The sequence below is a fragment of the Oryzias melastigma genome, linkage group LG14 (genome assembly GCF_002922805.2).
Source record: "Oryzias melastigma strain HK-1 linkage group LG14, ASM292280v2, whole genome shotgun sequence".
Classification (NCBI taxonomy): domain Eukaryota; kingdom Metazoa; phylum Chordata; class Actinopteri; order Beloniformes; family Adrianichthyidae; genus Oryzias; species Oryzias melastigma.
In genome coordinates, this window is record NC_050525.1 from 6701737 (window position 1) to 6721462 (window position 19726).

General features: G+C 40.2%; 1 protein-coding gene and 1 non-coding gene across 2 annotated transcripts; one reads left to right on the plus strand and one right to left on the minus strand.

The window, feature by feature from the left end:
- Positions 1–1172: 1172 nt before the first annotated feature.
- On the plus strand, positions 1173–15198 carry ccdc65 (coiled-coil domain containing 65). Its single transcript, XM_024261256.2, has 9 exons — positions 1173–1331; positions 5423–5565; positions 6112–6279; positions 6351–6520; positions 6779–6929; positions 7001–7159; positions 10196–10414; positions 10490–10594; positions 14823–15198. Exons 2-9 carry the CDS (start codon positions 5437–5439, stop codon positions 15075–15077), a joined length of 1356 nt encoding a protein of 451 aa, XP_024117024.1. The 5' UTR covers positions 1173–1331; positions 5423–5436; the 3' UTR covers positions 15078–15198.
- Positions 15199–18187: 2989 nt separating this feature from the next.
- On the minus strand, positions 18188–18260 carry trnaa-agc. The gene has a single exon. It is a non-coding gene; the product is annotated as a tRNA-Ala (tRNA).
- Positions 18261–19726: the final 1466 nt, after the last annotated feature.

The following is a 19726-nucleotide window of genomic DNA, read 5'->3' on the forward strand; positions in this document are numbered from 1 at the left end:
TGTGGTGAACAACAAAAACAGCAGAAGAAGAATCCACCGAAGTTGCCTCTCAAACATCTTCATTCCGTCTCATGCACCAGCCCTCCTCCCATTATTTACCCAAAACCTTCGAACAAACAGGTTGATTGACAGAATTCAGAGCAAACGAGAATCTGAGTGTGGTGCATTCACTGAGCTCCGGACATTAGCCGACCTAAACAGCCCCTCTGCCCAACTCAAACCGCTACGATGCTATTGATGTGCACTGTCCCTGTGAAATAAGCTAATAAATAAATAAATAAATACAGTCTGCAGCAAAACAAAACAGTTTTTTTAGAAAAGAAATGTTGACACTATTTAATCAATCAATGGTATATGGATCAGTGCTGGTGTTTGACATTTTCTCTGATAAACTGCCTCATTTTGCTGCTAATATTCGGAGCTCAGTGAATGCATCATGCAGAAACTCTCTGCAGCCCTGTCAGTCCACCTGTTTGTTTGGGGGAAATTAAGGGAGGGGGCTGGTGCATGAGACAGAATTAAGATGTTAAAAGAGCATAGATCCACAAATAAATAAAAAATTGACTAAAAATAACTTTGTGGAGTGTTTTCTTCTACTGTTTTTGCTGTTATTCACAAGTTAAAGAGACTTAAAACAGGTAAAGTCTCCGTGTGGAAAAGGGAGAAGAGGACACTTCACTCTTCGTTCTTGATTATCTTATGACAAGAAAACAAACTTTGTTTTCTAGTTATAACGAGATAGTGGATCCTGTTTTTTTGTAGAAAGTGGAAAAAAGTTTTGAAATTGAAATTTTGAAGCAAAAAAAATGAACATTTGAAGATGAAAACAAACATTTTACATTTTTTTGGCCAAACTTTATTTTTTATTTTTTTACATTTATTTTATTTGGTTTCAAATAATAATGGCCTCAATTTAGCTCCATCGTTTTGAAGGAAGCACACAGGATTCTGCAGGAAGGAGAGCTGGAACTCCAGACTGAACATTTATGACATAAAAACATTAAATGAAAGCTTTGATCATATGCAGACGTTTGATGTCATTACAAACCATGAAGACTCTCCAGTTCAGATCCGCGTGATTCATTTAGAAACCAGAAGCTGAACTTCTCAGGTCAAAGTTTTCACGCCTCGCTCCGTCAGGAGAGAGGAAACACGCGCATGCGCACTGCTACAGAACGAAAGACGGCGGAACTTCTCCGAAGCTGTTGCTATGGGGACGGAGCACAAACACTCGCGTGAAGCTCGAGTCTGATCGTGGATTCACGCACTGAAAGGCAAAGTTTTCTTCCCGCCTAGAACCGACGCCGGAACCAAAAGGGCCTGCAGAACCGGTGAGCTCGCTGCTGTGACGTCACTGACGCGGGTTTGAGTGGATGGTGATGATGATGATAAAAAGTCGATGAAGAGCCTCTATATCACAGGTGTCGAACTCCAGGCCTCGAGGGCCAGTGTCCTACATGTTTTCCAAACAACCTGCCTTTGAAGCTCCTTATTGGCCAAACACACCTGATCCAGGTAATCAGCAGCAGATGAGGCAGGATTTCTGGAAAACCAGTAGGAGGCCGGACCTCGAGGACTTGAGTTTGACACCCCTGCTCTATATGAAGCTGGAGACGCTGCTTTAACGTCTCCTGATGCTCTCCAAAGGAGCAGCGGTCCCCCTCTTTGTCTGGTTCTAATGATGGTATCTGAGAACTGGACTGAGTGACTCCTCCCCCCTCGCGTTCCAAACAGGAAGTACCTGCTAAATCCAAGAAGCCAAAATGGACTAAATGCCCGACTACTTCCACAGTCGGTACATGACCCGCTCAGTCATTTCCAGTTGGAGCAGTGGACCATTGTTTATATGGAAATAGCGGAGTACTTGGAGTGCAAAAGATGTCTTTTGGAGCTACCAAGAGTCACGTTAAATGATGTTAGGCGCATTGTTTGTTTTTCTAGCAAAAGACCCCAAAAATAAAAATGCAAAAGAGATTTAACTTGTGTCGTCCTACATGGCAAACTTCGAAGTTAACTTACTAAGGCTGACGTTATTAGTGCGTATTTACGTGCGACCAGCTCAAAACCTGATGGAAATTCATGTTGGCGACATGTAATAGGGTCAGCCAAGATGCAGATTCCTGCATTGTCTCATGTATTAAGTGCATCCTAAATGCTGTTAATGGTCGCTTGTATTTAATGAAGTCCCATCAGCTGTCGTGCAACTAGAGCGCGGAGCGCAGTGAGCTGCAAATACAGCCGCGATCGGGAACCCTTGGTTGCGTTAAGCCACATCCTAACCTTAACTTCTCCTCCAGTTCCGTGCGGCCAAAAAAAAAAGTTCACAACTAGCCACAGTATTTAGAATATTACATGTGAATACTGTTGTCACTTTTCATTTGGGCTAATGCTAACTAGCATGAAAGACACGTATGATTATCGCTTTCTTTATCTTCATAACCTGTTAGTTGTGTTTAAATTACTCCCCAAAGAGTGTTTCAAAATTAGTTTAAATGTAATTTACTCAATCATTCAATTGGTCAGAACAGCCATTCTTAATCCGACTGATTTATAAGATGTTTATATTTTTTCTATACTGATAGCTATCCATGCTATAAACTGATGCCAGTCAAAGGATGTGGTCTCACATCACAAGTTCAAAACATTTGATTGGCAGATTTCGTGTAAGGAAAAGGGGCGTGGTCTTCCATCAAGGTCATTCCTCATTGGTGAGAGTCATTTCCGTAGAGACGTTGAATCAGACCAACTGTGACCAATCACTGCTTACTGACCTTGTTTGGCTCCAACATGGAGATATCTCCAAAGCAGGGGTGGGCAAACTTTTGGACTGGTGGGCCACAAAGGGTTCTAAAGCGACCTCATAAGAAAGAAACGACATGGAATCTGGACAAAAGCATGCTATCTTTAATTTTAGTGCCAGTTTAACCAATTGGTTGAAACCTTTCAGCGAAAAACACGCACAAAGGAAAACGCTGTGTTTGTTGTGTTGGGATGATTGGAAAAATGACTTTCTGACTCTAAAAACACACATAAATAGGAGAAAAACAACAAATCTTCCAACACAACATGAATACAAAATAACTTTCTGCACCTAAACACAAGATAGTGGTGCACCATTTAAGGTGAGACACCAACATGACAGGGAAATATAAAACATCACTATGGATCAATATCATTTATTCCAGTATGGCAGACCAGATTAAATGGTTTAGTGGGCCGTACATGGCCCCCGGGCCGTAGTTTGCCCACCCCTGATGTCAAAAATGGAGACTGAATTACCTATTTGGTTGGAGCCGGAAGTAAGCAGTCTTCTATGGGTGACATCTGAGTCCAGTTCTCAGATACAGTCAATGGGGTGAACCAAATTGAGTCACATGACCTTTGCTGGTGTTTCTATGGAAGTTTTTCTGTTTCATCAGATTCAGATTTTTTTGAACCTTTGAATTTTCATTCTGAATTTTTGAACCTTTGAATATTCTTTCAGATTTTTTTTAACCCTTGATTTTTAATGGCCCAGAAACTGGATGGACAAAAACTTGCTTTTTCTGTCTCACTAGAACAACTAGTCGATCTTAAGATAACATCGATTTCCAGCCAATCAGATCATGAGACTGACATGACGTCAGGGTGTGCTAGAGGAGGTTCTGAGCGCAAACAGGACCGATCGGCTGCTCTGCACGAGTCCACCGCCTCTCTGAGCTAAGCAGTCAGGCTCATGACTTTGTTGTTCACACATCATTTCCCAAGATGCTCATTGCTGCATTTCCTGCTCTGATCTTAATCCAAGGCTAAATGTCTAACTCTAACCCTTCTTCTGGGTCTGTGCGACCAAGAATAAGATACTGACAACACAGGGGAAGAAAATTACGAGTGAACAGTCACTTGAAAATATAATAAAAGATATTAAAAATATTTTGCTCATGTAACCACATGAGAAGCTAATCAGATCTGGCTGGACATCGATGTGCTCTTAGATCAACTAGTTGCTCTAGTGCAGGGGTCGGCAACCTTTAACAGTAAAAGAGTCATTTGGGCTCGTTTTCTACTGATCAAAACCTAGAAGGAGCCGCAGAGATTTACTTTAAGTCTTTAAGAAATTTGGATTTGCATTCATGACCTTCTTTTTTTTTTAATAAATATGAATTATGTATATTTTTGGGCACGAACAAAAACAAAAGTATTAAAAGAATTTATCATTTCTCAATTGTTAATGTTTTTACCTTTGGTAGAGGCCAAATTAGCGAAAAAGCTAGCCCGCTGCTTAATTACTAGCTGAACTTCCTAAATAGCCTAAAATTCCTCAGTTAGCTTAAAAACTCCAGTAGATAACAATTAGCCAAAAATGTTAGTATATTGCTAAAATATCAGCTAAATTCCAAATTAGCATAAAAAAATTATTTAGAGGCCAAATTAGCCAAAATAAAGCTAGCTCGTTGCTCAATTACTAGCTGAACTCCTAGCCTAACATTCCTCAGCAAACTAAATTAGTCAAAAAGTTAGTCCATTTCTAAAATAGAAGCTAAATTCAATATTATTCAAAAAACTTCAGTAGATAACAAATTAGCCGAAAACATCAGCATGTTGCTAAATTATTAGCTAAGCCCCAAATTAGCATACAATTCTTCAATTTCGTTGCTGTGTACCTGAGACATGTGCAATGACAATAAAGTTGAATTCTATTCTAAACTACATTAGCCAAAAACGTTAGCATGTTGCTAAAATAATAGCTAATCTCCATTTTTTTTTTAATTACTATTTTACTTTTCTTCAGCCAGAGAGCCACCATGGAGAGATAAAAGAGCCACAGGTTGCAGACCCCTGATCTAGTGAGACGGAAAAAGTGAGTTTTCCACCGAATTTCTGGGCCATTAAAAATAAAGGGTTTCAAAAAAAATCTGAATGAAAATTAAAAAGTTTTTAAAAATTTCAGAATCTGATGTAACAGAAAAACTTTTCTACGTTTCCGTTCATGCTTGTCAGAGTCTTCCTGTAATGAGACTCTAATCCTGCTGCTGTGTGCATCAGTGCACGAATGCTAACACAGAACAGATCAGGTTCTTTAGTGGCTGAAAGAACCGTCTTTAGTTTCTAACTGCTCCACCACTGTACTATCAGTAAATTGCTTTTTAAACTCATTCTTACAAAAAAAAAAACTAATTCAGCCCACATTCCTGTGCTGCCATTAGTGAATCAGAAGATGTTTTCAAAGAGGAACTGAACTCAAAAGATCCAGTTGGTTTTCAAAATAACTCTTGACTCTTTCGTGTGAACTGACGTATCCAATGTGAGTTTTAAAGGGAACCAAAGTGCTATTCATGTGTTACGTACAGCCGTCAGTGTGTCCAAGTCTTTAAGTTCTACAGGTACACCTTTACTTGTTTAGATTTTAATGGGTCACTTCTCTGACATTTAATCCAAACAGGTGGAAGAGGTGTCATGCCAAAAAAAGCAAAGAAGAGTTTGGGGAGGACAGAAGAGGAGCGCTTGGTGCAGCTGCAGCACAGAGTCCAGGCTGAGGAGGAGATGTCCAAGAAGAAGGAGGAGATGCTGACACTATTCCTGAAGGTAAACCGCATCTACCACGAAAGAGCTTCCAACCTTCTTCAGGGCAGAGCGGGAACGGAACAATCCATCATAGAGCTGACCTCTGCGTCACAGCCACCCAACATCCGATCGTCCAATGAAAGGATTAGGATCACGTCTGACAGACCAGTACTTTACTGGACTCGTCCAGAATGCTGCTGCTTGGTTCCTAAAGAAAACCAGGAAGTGTGAGCACCTCAGACTTCCTGTTGCTCAGGGAGTAGACTTTGAAACGGCTTATGTCTCTCTATGGTTTAACACCAAAGGACACCTCTGACGTGTTGGTCCACATGAACCAGCTGGAGCTCTGAGAAGCTCAGGGACAGAAGTTCTGCTAGAAACCGAGTTGTTTTTAACCCAACTCTGAGCTTAAAAATGGACAACATTGTTTTCAATGCAGGAAGAAAAAAAATCAGGAAAAAAAAGCACAAATAATGCTAGGATGACCTATCATAATAAGCTTTACTGCTTTCAGAAGCTTTACTGCTTGAAGAACCTTTCAGAATTCTCCTCGTCTTTGTAAATCAGGACAAGCTGCAGAAGGAGCAGAAGAACACGGCGGTGAACCTGCTGAAGGTGACCGACCGCTGGAGGTCTCTCCTGCGTCAGGCTCGGGTTGCTGAGCTACGAGGGAACATTTCAGTATTCCAGCAGACGTTTGAGAGGGAGGTGGACGAGCTGGACTTTATCACTGAGGTGAATGTTCTCACAGTTCCTCAGCTCCTCGCAGTGTCTGCATGTAAACTGTGAGTGCACTCGTGTTGCAGAAGCTGGTGGGGGACCTGCAGGGGGCGGAGCGTCAGACCGCGCAGGTGCAGGCCAGTCACCTGCAGCACCTGGACCACCTTCTGGCTCAGGACCTCAAGCGGATGAAGTTTCTGCACCAGCACTGGGGAGGAAACCTGCAGGATTTGAGCTCCTCAAGCAGCTCTGAGAAGTACATTTTTGAACATACTGTAACTCTTCAACCCTGAACACGATCAATGTCATTCCAGTAGATTCTGAAGGAGACAAGCGGCCTGGGCTCACGCCGCTTGTCTCCTTCAGAATCTACTGGAATGACATTGATCGTGTTCAGGGTTGAAGAGTTTCAGTAAATCAAAGAACACAAACACTGGAGCCTCTCATTCTTGTTCGGACTTGATGGGGTGAACACCACTTTGTCATAGATTTGACTTGCAGATGATGTTTGCAGGCAACAAATGTTTGTGCAGTCTGAGGAGCAGCAGGACAAACTCCAGAGCAAAGTGGAGTCTGCAGATCAGCACCACAAAGACACCATGCAGGAGATAAAAAACATCTCCACAGAAAGAGAGAGCTGGTTCTCCACCTTTTCCGACTCAGAGGTATTTGAGTCACAGCCTGATTGATCCTCCCAGCTTCATCTCTCCTGGCATGTCTTTGCTTCTGTGAACAGAACGTTCAAGTGGGGTTAGGAGACACTCTGCACGAGAGCATCTCCACCGTCCTCAGATCTCTGAAGCAAAACATCAACAGTTTGAAGAAGAACGAGGAGGAGCTGGCTCTTCGGCTGGATCATGTCACTCAACAACTGGAGATCACGCTGAGACTGAAGGTGTGGACTCAGAGACAGAGCAGGAGGACCGACTGATGTCAGACACACATGAAGTTTAAGGTTGATCTCTGTGAGCCGTAGAGCTGCCACAAACGATTATTTTATTAGTCGACTAATCACCGATTATTTTATCCGATTACTCGACTAATCGGGTCATGAGCAAACTGGATGTAAAACACTCATCTTAACCATCATTAACTTTAAACTAACTAAAAACAAAGAAGATAGTTTATTATTTATTTTTTTATTTAACCATTATTTAACCAGGAAAAAAATCCCATTGAGATCCATCGATCTCTTTTTCAAGGGAGTCCTGATATTAAACTTTTAATGAATCGTGCAGCCTCTGTACTTCATTAGTTTCTGGTATTAAAACAAGATTAAACTAGAAAAGTTGCATTACCTGTGATAATATTACTGTGAATGCTTTTTGGCTTTTTGCTTAAAATGGCGACGCAACTGACTTTAATTACTGCAGAGATTTACTGAAAATGAAAAAGCCATTTGTAAAATGTTAAATTTGCTAAAAGACTGTAAATTTTGTTAAAGAACTATGAAAGAGCACTGAAATTAATCTAAATTTCTTAAAATTGTGTAGTAAAATTGCTTATAAATCCCTATTACATGCCAATTTTGCTAAAATATTTAGTGTGTAGCTTAAATATGAGCTAAACTCCAAATTTTCCTGTTACATCCTCTGGGAGTAAACCCGGCTCGAATCTGGGGGGGGGAAGGGGACGGTAACGAAAACTGGACACAGAAAGTAAAAAAGGAACACAATTTATTAAAACAACAAAGACCTGTGTCCTGAAATGAAGATCAAATAATTAGTGAGCTGGTGAAGCAAAAAGACAAACCAAAACAGAGTTGGAACCTTGGCCAAACGTATATAAGTCATGGAGACTGCTGACCCAGACATGACAACCGTCAGAGTCAGCAGCTCCTGATAATGGCTGCATAACTAAAGCTACCTAAAGAACAGAAATGAAACAAGGCCGCAAATCAGAACTACCAAGGTCCAACCCCAAACTAACACAACAAAACCCAGCAATCTAAGAGTGTTGAGGACGAAAAAGGAGTAAAAGAGACGAGACGAGGGCTGCACGGTGGCGCAGTGGTTAGCGCTCTTGCCTCACAGCGAGAAGGCCCCGGTTCAAATCCCGGCTGGGACCTTTCTGTGTGGAGTTTGCATGTTCTCCCCGTGCATGCGTGGGTTTTCACCGGGGACTCCAGCTTCCTCCCACCGTCCAAAAACATGCTTCATAGGTTCATTGGTGACTCTAAATTGTCCCTAGGTGTGAATGTGAGAGTGGATGGGTGTGTGATTGAGGCCATGAGACAGACTGGAGACCTGTCCATGGTGGACCCTGCCTTCACCCATCAGTAGCCGGGTTAGGCTCTGGTGACCCCGAAAGGGACAAAGCGGTTAAGAAGATGAATGAATGAGACGAGACATGACAAACCAAACCAAACCCAGTCTGCTGCTCGGCTCCCTGCCTGGCTTGATGTGGCCTCTTCTGCCTTAAATAGACAGCTGGTGGCGATCAGGGGACATCGGCCTCACCTGCCAGGTGAGCCACAGGGACTGGATGACGAAGAGGCCAGGCAGCAGCAACAGGAACATAGCCTAAAAAACCTCAGAACATAACAAATTAGCCAAAAACCTTAGCATGTTGCTTAAATATTAGCTTAACTCCAAAATATTCCCGCCTTGCCCGCCCTTGTGTCAAAGTGTCCTTGGGCAGACACTGAACCCCACATTGGCTCAGGTGGGGGTTGGGTCAGTGTTCATTAGCGGAGCCCCCATCAGTGTGTGAATGCGTCTGTGACTGTAAACGCTTTGGGCCTTTGAGGAAGGTAGAAAAGCGGTACTTAAGTATACACTATTTACCATTTATCATCATTATTTGATATATTTTCAAATTGTTCCCAGAGGTCTGTTCATGATGATTATGGTGCCGCTCTCAGCATCAGCACGGCAGAGTGAGCTCTACCGTTTACAACATCGTGGGGTGAGCTCCGCCACTCCTAGCGTTGTGGGTTGAGCTGAAATGGTCACATGGTGATCTCAACTCTCGAACGTGTTGAGAGTTCAAAAGTGGGCGGGGCTTTTATACTGGAGCCCAGAGCTTTGTCGCTGCATTTTCGGTATGCGGAAGCAAATCGGTTGCACCGCTCACCCCGCGTGCGCGAACCACACGTCACTTCCGCTCTTCACCCACTAAACCACAGAGTCATTTCCAAACAGTAAAACTCCTTGATCACATGAATTTATGTTTTTCTCAACAACCGAGAGCTTCTGCTGACTAGATTACAGTGCGAAAAAGAGCTAAACGAGTTAATAATGTATTTGGATCACAGAATAAAATAAAATGTCTTGAAATGTCGCTGTATCCTCTTAGCTCAGGGAGTAAACTGCCGTCATGTAAAACAGCAGAAGAAGAAAACATTTGTAGTCTGTTTGTAGTCACTGCAAGATCGTAAGGTCCTGATCCTTAAAGTGTCTTTTTCCTTTGGTTTTTTCAACAATAAGTGAATGTTTTCACTATGATAAACATTTTAAGTGCTATATTAACATCAAACGAGGTTATTATTGATGTTACCGTCTGAAGACCGGAAAATGCTTTAGCGGAAGTGACGTTTGGGTCGCCCATGCGGGAGAGCGGTGTAACCGATTTGCTTCTGCATACCGAAAATGCAGCGACAGGCCTGATGAGGTGAAACTTCTGGGACTTACAACAGCTAACCAATCACAAAATTCAACTGTGAAACCTCGTTTCAACGTGTAGGGGGCAGCACACAGACGCTTTTAGACTATATTTTCAAGATTTAAACAAGTTTATTTTAACACACAGCACTTTTAAAGTTCCATTTACAGAGGTCAAAAGCCAGAATAAGTTGATTTGGGGTTTGCTTACCCTTTAGTTTTCATCAAGTACATGAAACAAACACCAACACCAATTTCAGTGGAGAAAAACAAGCAAGATTGTGTGGTGGGGGGTCAGTTCTCAAATCTAGGCTGTGTTTCTCCTCCAGAGCAGCGCTGAGCAGCTGAGAGACCGGCTGAGAGTCAGTGAGAGGGAGAAGGAGTTTATGGAGGAGAACCTGACCAGCTGCAGGAACCAGATGAACCTCCGGTTTTACCAGGCCCAGGGTCAGGAGGTTCTGGGTCGCCTGGAAACAAAGGAGCAGCTCCTCCGGCTCGCAGTGCAGGGGGACGCTGCCGCTGAGAAACTGCAGGCCACCATCGCCCAGGTGAAGCGCTGCACACCTGTGCACCTGCCGCCAAACCACCCAGCTCCTCCCTCATCTCTGACTCTGCTGTTCCAGGGAGAGAAGGTGCTGCGAGCCGCCAAGATGGGCCTCAAGTTGAAGCATGAAGTTTTACCACAACTGTTTGCCCCCCTACACCTCCCCCCTGAGGAGCACACACAGGTAAGGAGCAGGGCGGAGCAGGAAGGTGGGCAACAACTGAATGTCAACCAATCCTGTTCTTCAACCACTGCCTGCTTTAGGTTATGCCCCGCCCACTTTTATTGGCAGCTAAGTGATATTGGATCTTTGGGTTATTCACCAATAGTTGAGGCAAACAAGAAACCAGTTTTGGATGCAGACAGACTCAGTTCTGCAGAACCACTTTAGTGCCCAAAGGGTAAAGAGAACCACCTAGATTAGAGTGTTCAATAAATCTTTGATTGAGTTTGACACTCCTGTTGTAAATGGTGAGACTTCCTCTCATAGTAGAGTCAGTCATGGAGTACCTCAAGGCTCTGTGCTTGGTCCAATGATGCTTCTAACATGCCAGCGGTTCTGAACTGGTTTCATCATGGAACTGACTGTTCTCCATAGCCATGAACTTCTGACCCACTTTTTCAGAATCCAAGCTTAACCAACAGATTATTTTATTGTGAAAAAAAAACACAGTTTAAAGTGTCTGAGATGCCATTACTGCAGATGGCAAGAGCACACACAAAACGGAAACACATGAATAGAAAAGCATTTTGGAATAAAATTGTAACAAACACTTTAGTTAAATGCTTTTTTCTACAATATATGGGTCTGATTTCCCAAACGTCTGTGAGCAAAAATGGAAACTCAACAGAGTCAAAAAAACAACTTCCTTGTCTTCAATGAAAAATAAGATCTCAATGTGTTAACAGCTTCTAAGCTCTGGAGAGAGGTAGTGGGATTGTGTCATATGACCATTTCTCTCAAACATTGTTCACAAATGTGTCTAAATGTGTGATAGTGAGCACTTCTGCTTTGCTGAGATAATCCATCCCACCTCACAGGTGTGCCACATCAAGATGCTGATCTGACATCATGATTGGTGCACAGGTGTTCCTTTGACTGCCCACAATAAAAGGCCACCCTGAAATGCGCAGCTTTGTCTCACAGGAGAATGCCACAGATGTCACAAGCATTGAGAGAGCGTACAATCGGCATGCTGACAGCAGGAATGTCAACCAGATCTGTTGCTCCTGCATTCAATGTTCATTTCTACACCACAATCCGTCTCCAAAGGCGTTTCAGAAAATATGGCAGTACATCCAACCGGCCTCATAACTGCAGACCACGTGTAACCACACCAGCCCAGGACCTCCACATCCAGCAGGTTCACCTGCGGGATCGTCTGAGACCAGCCACTCAGACCGCTGCTAAACAATTGGTTTGCACAACCAAACAATTTCTGCACAAACCGTCAGAAACCATCTCAGAGAGGCTCAACTGCATCCTTGTCGTCCTCATCGGGTCTTAACCTGACTCCAGATCGTCGTGGTAACAGACTTGAGTGGCAAATGCTCACATTCGATGGCGTCTGGCACGTTGGAGAGGTGTTCTCTTCAAGGATGAATCTGGGTTTACATTGTTCAGGGCAGATGTGTGTGGCGTCGTGTGGGTGAGCGCTTTGCTGATGTCAATGTTGTGAATGGAGTGGCCCATGGTGGTGGTGGGGTTATGGTATGGGCAGGCATCTGTCCTGGACGAAAAACACAGGTGCATTTTATTGATGGCATTTTGATACGGTGATGAGACCCTGAGGCCCATTGTTGTGCCATACATCCATCAACATCACTTCATGTTTCAGCAAGATAGTGCACAGCCCCATGTTTCAAGGATCTGTACACAATAATGGAAGCTGAAAGTGTCCCAGTTTTTGCATAGCCAGCATACTCACCAGACATGTCACCCATTGAGCATGTTTGAGATGTGCTTGACCGGCGTATACGACAGCGTGTACCAGTTCCACTAATATCCAGCAACTTCACACAGCCATTGAAGAAGAGTGGACCAACATTCCACAGGCCACAATTGACAATCTGATCAACTCTATTTGGAGAAGATGTGTTGCACTGCATGAGGCAAATGGTGGTCACACCAGATACTGACTGGTTCTGGGTCCCCAGACCCCAAATAAAGCAAAAAAAACCTGCACATTTCAGAGTGGCCTTTTATCATGGGCAGTCTAAGCCACACCTGTGCACTAATCATGAGGTCAGATCAGCATCTTGATGTGGCACACCTGTGCTCACTATCACACATTTAGACAGATTTGTGAACAATGTTTGAGAGAATTGGTAATATTGTGTATCTGGAATGAATTTGAGATCTTTAAGTCCATCTCATGAAAAATGGGACCAAAAACAAAAGTGTTGTGTTTTTATTTTTGTAGAGTGTATTTCAGAAATAGTCCAGGAGTCCGTTTCTACTTTAGCCAGACGAAAGAGTGCGGCGCATCAATTCAGGACATAGATTGTACAGGGACAGGAAGTTGTAGGAAATAAGTACAAAATAAAACGCAGGGTGATTTTCAAAATAAAAGAACCATATTCATCATAAGCTCATAGCTTTCTCACTACAAGTCTGAAACTGAATAATATGTTTATATTATTTTCTGATTAAAATTGTCTTCTTTAAGTTTTGATTCAGTTTCTCAATATTTGGTATTAAAATCTTTGAAATCATGACAAACCGTGTGTTTAGAGAACAGGATGCAAAAGAGAGTTTAGCCGGCTGTGAATATAGAGCAAGAGTCTCTTTGGGTTCAACTGTCAAAGCCAGAAAAATGTGTTTAAACTAGAGCTGTCAGGCGATTAAAATTCTTAATCGCGATTAATCGCATTTTGTCCAGAGTTAACTCGCGATTAATCGCAAATTTACATTTGGCCTTTTTTTAAGGAAAAAAAATGTGTGGTTCGTGGAATTTAGTAGTTCTACATTAATTATGAAAACAAGAATGACAAAATTAATAGTTTTCATCAGAAATACTTTATTTTGTAACATTGTATTGAGATAAACTTTCTTAACAATAAAAGGGTGTAACATAAAATGCCTAACAAAAGCCCAAGTGCAAGTGAAGGGAATTTTAAATTAAAAAAATTAAATAAACGTTTAGTAAAATATAATTAAAAAAACATCAAAAATAAAATTTCCATAACACTTTCATTTTCATTTTTTGTCAGGACCAAATCTTTTCCTCCTCTGCTGAACTACAGTAATCAATGAAATAGAGATTTATCATTTCCAATTAACTTTTGTTTTTTAAAACATTAAAGACTGAGAAAAGCGGGATACACTGTGGATAGTTTGACAGTCTGTTACTGCCGCCGCGTTCTCTGGCTGCAGCTCGATGCAGCGACGTGTCCAGCGGATCTCGCGATGAATATGCCGGCAGACAGACCGCTATGCTGGGGCTGGATCACGCTTAAACCTCCAGAACATTTAAAACGTCCCCCGGTGCGCTTGCTGTTCGGAACGTCGGGGGTGCGCAGCTCTCGGCGCCGGACGCGAGCCGGTACCACCAGACGTGGTACTGGACGCGAACCGGAGCCGGGTTAGGGTGCAGGAACTCTCCAGGTCCTAGCGCCGGCCGGTTTTAGCTCGCAGCTCGGTGTTTGGAGACCCGCCCGTGATCTAGTGTGAGAGCAGCCGGTGAGTTGGACGGCGGGACGCCCGCGGGCGCGGTATGGAAAGGCATGTATGAGAAAGTCCGCGATTAATGCGTCAAAAAAATTGTCGGCGTCAAGCACACGTCAGATTAATGCGTTTTTAACGCGACAAATCTGACAGCCCTAGTTTAAACCCAAAATGCAGGAAACTGGGCTTGATGGTAGACATTTGATAAATAAACCAAAACACGACAAAAACCCACGGAGGAACAAAAAGAGGAAAAGCAGATCACCTGACAAAGACCCTGTTCACAGTGACGTCAGACAGAATGGAGACGGGGCCGACAAAGTGAAACGTTACTTCCGGCGTTCGCATTTAGAACGGCAAAGCTGACAGCTGAACGCTGTTGACACAATTTTATGTAAATAATAAAAGGCAACTTGACCCATTTCAAAAGAATAATGTACAATATTTATTTTATGAAACGTTGAACCTAACATTGAAACTGGCCGCCCCCGCCCGTGAATCGTGTTCAGTGTGATGCCTGTGAACCAGTTGCATTTCTTTAACTCAAAGTAAAATTTCAAAATAAAAGAGGTGCCTTGTTTTATTGCTTTATTTGATGATTTATTTAAAACACAGAAAAAGTTGGCAACTTAAGTTTTGGTTGGAACCCACCAGTTGAGCATTGCTGCATTATAAAGCATCATTATGCAGCACAGGAGGTTTCCATGGTCTTGCTGATGATCCGCTCACCTGGCTCGTTCTGCAGGACCCTGAGGACGATCTGGACCTGCAGCAGCATCTCAGCAAAGCTCTGCTGCAGCGGGAAGCTCTGAGGGAAGACAAAGACGACGTAAGCCGAGAAAACGTGCAGCTCCAGCTGCTGTTGGAGCATGAATACGGGCTTCATGAAGACTGCTCTCCACTGCCCACATCTCAGGCTCCCATCATATTCTCACCAGCTGCCGGGCATCAGCACCACACTGTAATCGAAGCGGCACACATCGCTAAATACTGCCTGTGAAAAAACAGGAGCACGGGTTTTGGATCAACCTGTCAATCTCCAGAAATGTTCTGTTGTTGTTGAAGTGTTGAGATCCCTGTCACCCTCTGATGGTAAAATAAAACCACTTCCTCAAATGTGACTGTGTCGCTGTTTAAGTGAAGGCTCTGGGTGACAGAACTTTAAAGGTGGGGAGCTGAGGAAAATCAGAATCTGCGGCACAAACAACAAACATCCAGAAACATGTCAGGTAGAAGGTTCTCACCTGAGAAGAGGACACCAGGGTCACTCATAAGACATCGTCACTTTGAAGGAAAGCTATGAGGAAATCAGGATCAGCTTAAAGTGAACGAAAAAACAGATTAAAAAAATTGAAAAATAGACATTGTAACTGAAAAAAATGAAAATTTGAAAACTGACAAAAAAGTGAAAATTTGAAAACAAGACATTGTAAATTTGGAAAAAAAAACCCTGAAAATTTGAAAAAAATGTTTTGAAAATTTGAAGAAAAAAAAGAAAATTTGAAAAACAAATAAAAAAACAAAACTTGAAATAAATCTTGAATATAAAAAAATAAAAATAAAAAAACAAAACTTGAAATAAATCTTGAATATAAAAAAATAAAAATAAAAACTTGAAATAAAAGAAATTGAAATATAAAAATTATAAAAAAAAAAATTCCCGGAGTCTTCACTTTCAGTCGTCAGTTTTACAGTTTCAATTCTGATTTTCGAATTTTCGCTCCTGATCTGAGCCTAATTTTACAAGGGGGCGGGGCTTTGAGCTCATTGGCAACCCAAAAATGCATCCCACGATTCCCCAAGAGGTAATGGTGATGTGACGTTTTTTCTGCTGCAGACCATTGTCTGTTTATGTCTCCGCCTGCGTCACCCCACTTCGATCAAACTTAGGGAGAGCAGTATCACAGTGCAGTTTTACCTCACTAGTATCGCGGTGTACCTTTCGCAGTCTCGCTGTTTGGTGGATCTTTTTCAGTGCGACTTTGCTGTTGATCTTGTCAATGATCTCTGTGCCTTTTTCACATGCAGCTTGGCAGCGTTAGATAAATCTTCATTGTGAATAGATCCGTGTTTTCATCTTAATGGTAGACTTATTTTTCTATGCAAGTTTGAACAGTGAGACAAAAAGGAGAGAAAAGTGAAAAAATATTCATATGTTTCTGAGAAAAGTGTATAAAACGTGTAGTGAGGAGTCATCTGCCCCCCCATGGAAAACATGTCCCAGTGGCCAATCATTACATCACCATTACTTCTTGGGGAATCATGAGATCCATTTTCGGGTAACCAATGAGCTCAAAGCCCCGCCCCCAAGTAAACTTTGGCTCAGCTCAGCAGTGAAAACTTCAAAATGAAAATTGAAACTGTAAAACTGAGGACTGCAAGTGAAGACTCAGAAAAAAAATGAAAATTCAAAACAGCAGCTGTTACTAATAGATATTTTTTTTTCAATCAGTAATTTTTATGTTTCGATTTTTTCTGTTTTTTTTCCAATTTTCAAAACATTTTTTTCAATTTTTAGGGGATTGTTTTTTCAAATTTACAATGTCTTGTTTTCAAATATTTACTTTTTCTTCAGTTTTCAAATTTTCATTTTTTTTTCAAATTTTTAAAACTTTTTTTCTTTAATTTTCAGGGATTTTTTTTCAAATGTACAATGTCTTGGTTTCAAATTTTTGCTTTTTTCAGTTTTCACATTTTCATTTTTTTCAGTTACAGTGTATATTTTTCAAATTTTCAACATTTAGTTCAAATTTTAATTTTTTTTCAATTTAAAAAAAAAAAGTTTCAAATATTCAGTTTTTTTCAAACTTTTAAAACATTTTTTTTCAATTTTCAGGGGATTCTTTTTTCAAATTTACAATGTCTTGTTTTCAAATATTTACTTTTTCTTCAGTTTTCAAATTTTACAACCTTTTTTTCTTTAATTTTCAGGGATTTTTTTTCAAATTTGCAATGTCTTGCTTTCAAATTTTTACTTTTTTTCAGTTTTCAAATTTTCCTTTTTTTCCAGTTACAATGTCAAAATTTCAAGATTTATTTCAAGTTTTCATTTTTTTCAATTAAAAAAAATGTTTCAAATATTCTGTTTTTTTCAAATTCTTAAAACTTTTTTTTCAATTTTCAGGGGGGTCTTTTTTCAAATTTTACAATGCTTTGTTTTTAAATTTTTAACTTTTCTTCGGTTTTCAAAATTTACGTTTTTTTAAGTTTTCCTAACTTTTTTTTTTTTTAATTTTCAGCGATTTTTATATTGAATTTACAATTTCTTGTTTTCAAATATTTACTTTTACTTCAGTTTTCAAATTTTCAATTTTTTTTGTCAAATTTTCCAAACTTTTTTTTTAATTGTCAGGGATTTTTTTTTCAAGTTTACAATGTCTTGTTTTCAAATTTTTACTTTTTTTTTCAGTTTTCAAATTTTCTTTTTTTTTCCAGTTACAATGTCTAGTTTTCAAATTTTCATGATTTATTTCAAGTGTTCATTTTTTTCAATTAAAAAAATGTTTCAAATATTGTTTTTTTCAAAAAATTTGAAACCTTGTTTTTAATTTTCAGGGGATTCTTTTTTTCAAATTTTTACAATGTCTTGTTTTCAAATTTTTATTTTTTCTTCAGTTTTCAATTTTTCTTTTTTTCAGTTACAATGTCTATTTTTCAAATTTTTAAGATTTATTTCAAGTTTTCATTCTTTCAATTTAAAAAAAACGTTTCAAAAATTCAGTTTTTTTCAAATTTTTTAACATTTTTTATTTCAATTTTCAGAGAATTCTTTTTTCAATTGTACAATGTCTTGTTTTAAAGTTTTTAGTTTTTCTTTAGTTTTCAAATTTTCATTTTTTTTTTCAGTTAAAATGTCAAATTTTCAAGTTTTCCGTCTGTTTTTTATTCACTCTAAGCTGATCCGAATTTGACCCCATAGAAAACAGTGCCTGTCTGAGGTCAATGTCGGTATTTTTTTGTTTTTCATTTTAAAATTTCTTGTTTAAAAAAGACTGAAAGACATTGAGAAAAAACGAAGTAAATAACAAGCAACTTAGAAGTTAGAACCCAAAGAAAAAATGTTTTTTTCATAAGAATGATATCACCTTATTGAAGAAAAATTGAAAAGTTTGGAGGATGCGGGCATCGATCCCGCTACCTCTCGCATGCTAAGCGAGCGCTCTACCATCTGAGCTAATCCCCCGACATGTATTGCCACATGAACGAATACGATCTTGTTCATTCATTCGGCAGCAACGTTGAAAAAGAGGCAGGTTTTGCCTGCAGAAACATCTGCGTTATAGTTTTGCACGTTATTGAGTATTTTCAGTAACAAGTAAATCAAGACCCTCTGCCAGAGTTGGATTCGAACTCATGCTCTTTGTAACTAGTTGTCCAAGTTCTCAAAAGTATTAAAATACATTGCGCACTAATACTGACATACAAATAATGAATAGAAAATAGAAGATAAACAAAATAAAAGTGCAAGGAATGACTACATAAAATAATTTGGAGTATACAAAAGTAGATTTGACTTAACACGCAAGTCGCTTGCGGTTTAAATTTCTTTCATTTCTGTCTTTTGGCGCTCTCTGGTGGTCGGTGTCTGTACTACAGCTAATTCCTGTATTTACTGCCGAGCTTGTAAAGTTTGAAAACTGTAAAACCCTTTCCACAGGGTAAGATGAAGATCTGTTGATATGACATGAACACACGGTCTTAATAATTTTTTATGCTGATATGTTCCGTTACATATCAACCAAACATCCACAAAACAACCAGTTGAAGAAGTATTCATATTTAGAATATGATCAATAAAACCGAATGCCTGTGACATCAGTAGTAAAGAGTGATGGGAACATCTTTGAACCACATTACAAGAAGCTCCAAGAAAATCCTAAAAGCACATGACATTACTGCTGGTCTAAAATAAAACACATATTTGCATAAACGACATTGTGGGGGTTACACTTCTTCCTGTCAGCTGTAAGCTGACTCCAGCTCCACATCACAGAAGAAAACAGTGACTCTTACTGGAAGAAGTTTGGAGACCCCTGATTTAGCTCACAAGGTGAGACTGTATCCGAGCTGTAATGTTATATTACTCATTAATATTATTACATTTTTATTATTATATAGTATTACTATATTACTCATATTATATTTCCCTTCAGCAGGTGATGTTCATTCAGGTTCTTCACTGACAGCTGTAAAATCAGATTGAATTCTTGAAGGAACAGAGTTTTTGCTAATCTTGCTTTGTGGAACAGAAGCTGCAGCGGTTCTGGTGACAGATCTGAGTCACTGATAAAGAAAAGATGAAGCTACTTCACAGACACATGAATAAATGTTGAAGCAGTTGTGTGATTTAAAAAAAACTGCTTCAGTGACATAAGCAGACCTTCCGGATCGGAACAGCTCATATGACGAGCCTGAGATGCTAAATTTAGAGGATGAATCTTTTTTAAGGAACACAGCGGAAGAAACTGAGCAGACATGTCTTCATCAAGACAGAACAAACCAAGTTTATTTGGAATAATAGGCAAATATTCACATTTAATTATCCAAATAAATTCATACCTAAATCCAGTGTTGGGACTAACGCCGTTTAAGTATAACGGCGTTACTAACGGCGTTATAAATCAAGTAATTTAGTAATCTAACTAATTA

Excerpts from the sequence above, each read along its gene's own strand:
- ccdc65 (XM_024261256.2), top strand. The coding sequence starts at position 5,437 with ATGCCAAAAAAAGCAAAGAAGAGTTTGGGGAGGACAGAAGAGGAGCGC. Across the intron at positions 7,160-10,195 it reads AGATCACGCTGAGACTGAAG|AGCAGCGCTGAGCAGCTGAG; the intron begins GTGTGGACTCAG and ends TTTCTCCTCCAG. Across the intron at positions 10,415-10,489 it reads TGCAGGCCACCATCGCCCAG|GGAGAGAAGGTGCTGCGAGC; the intron begins GTGAAGCGCTGC and ends CTGCTGTTCCAG.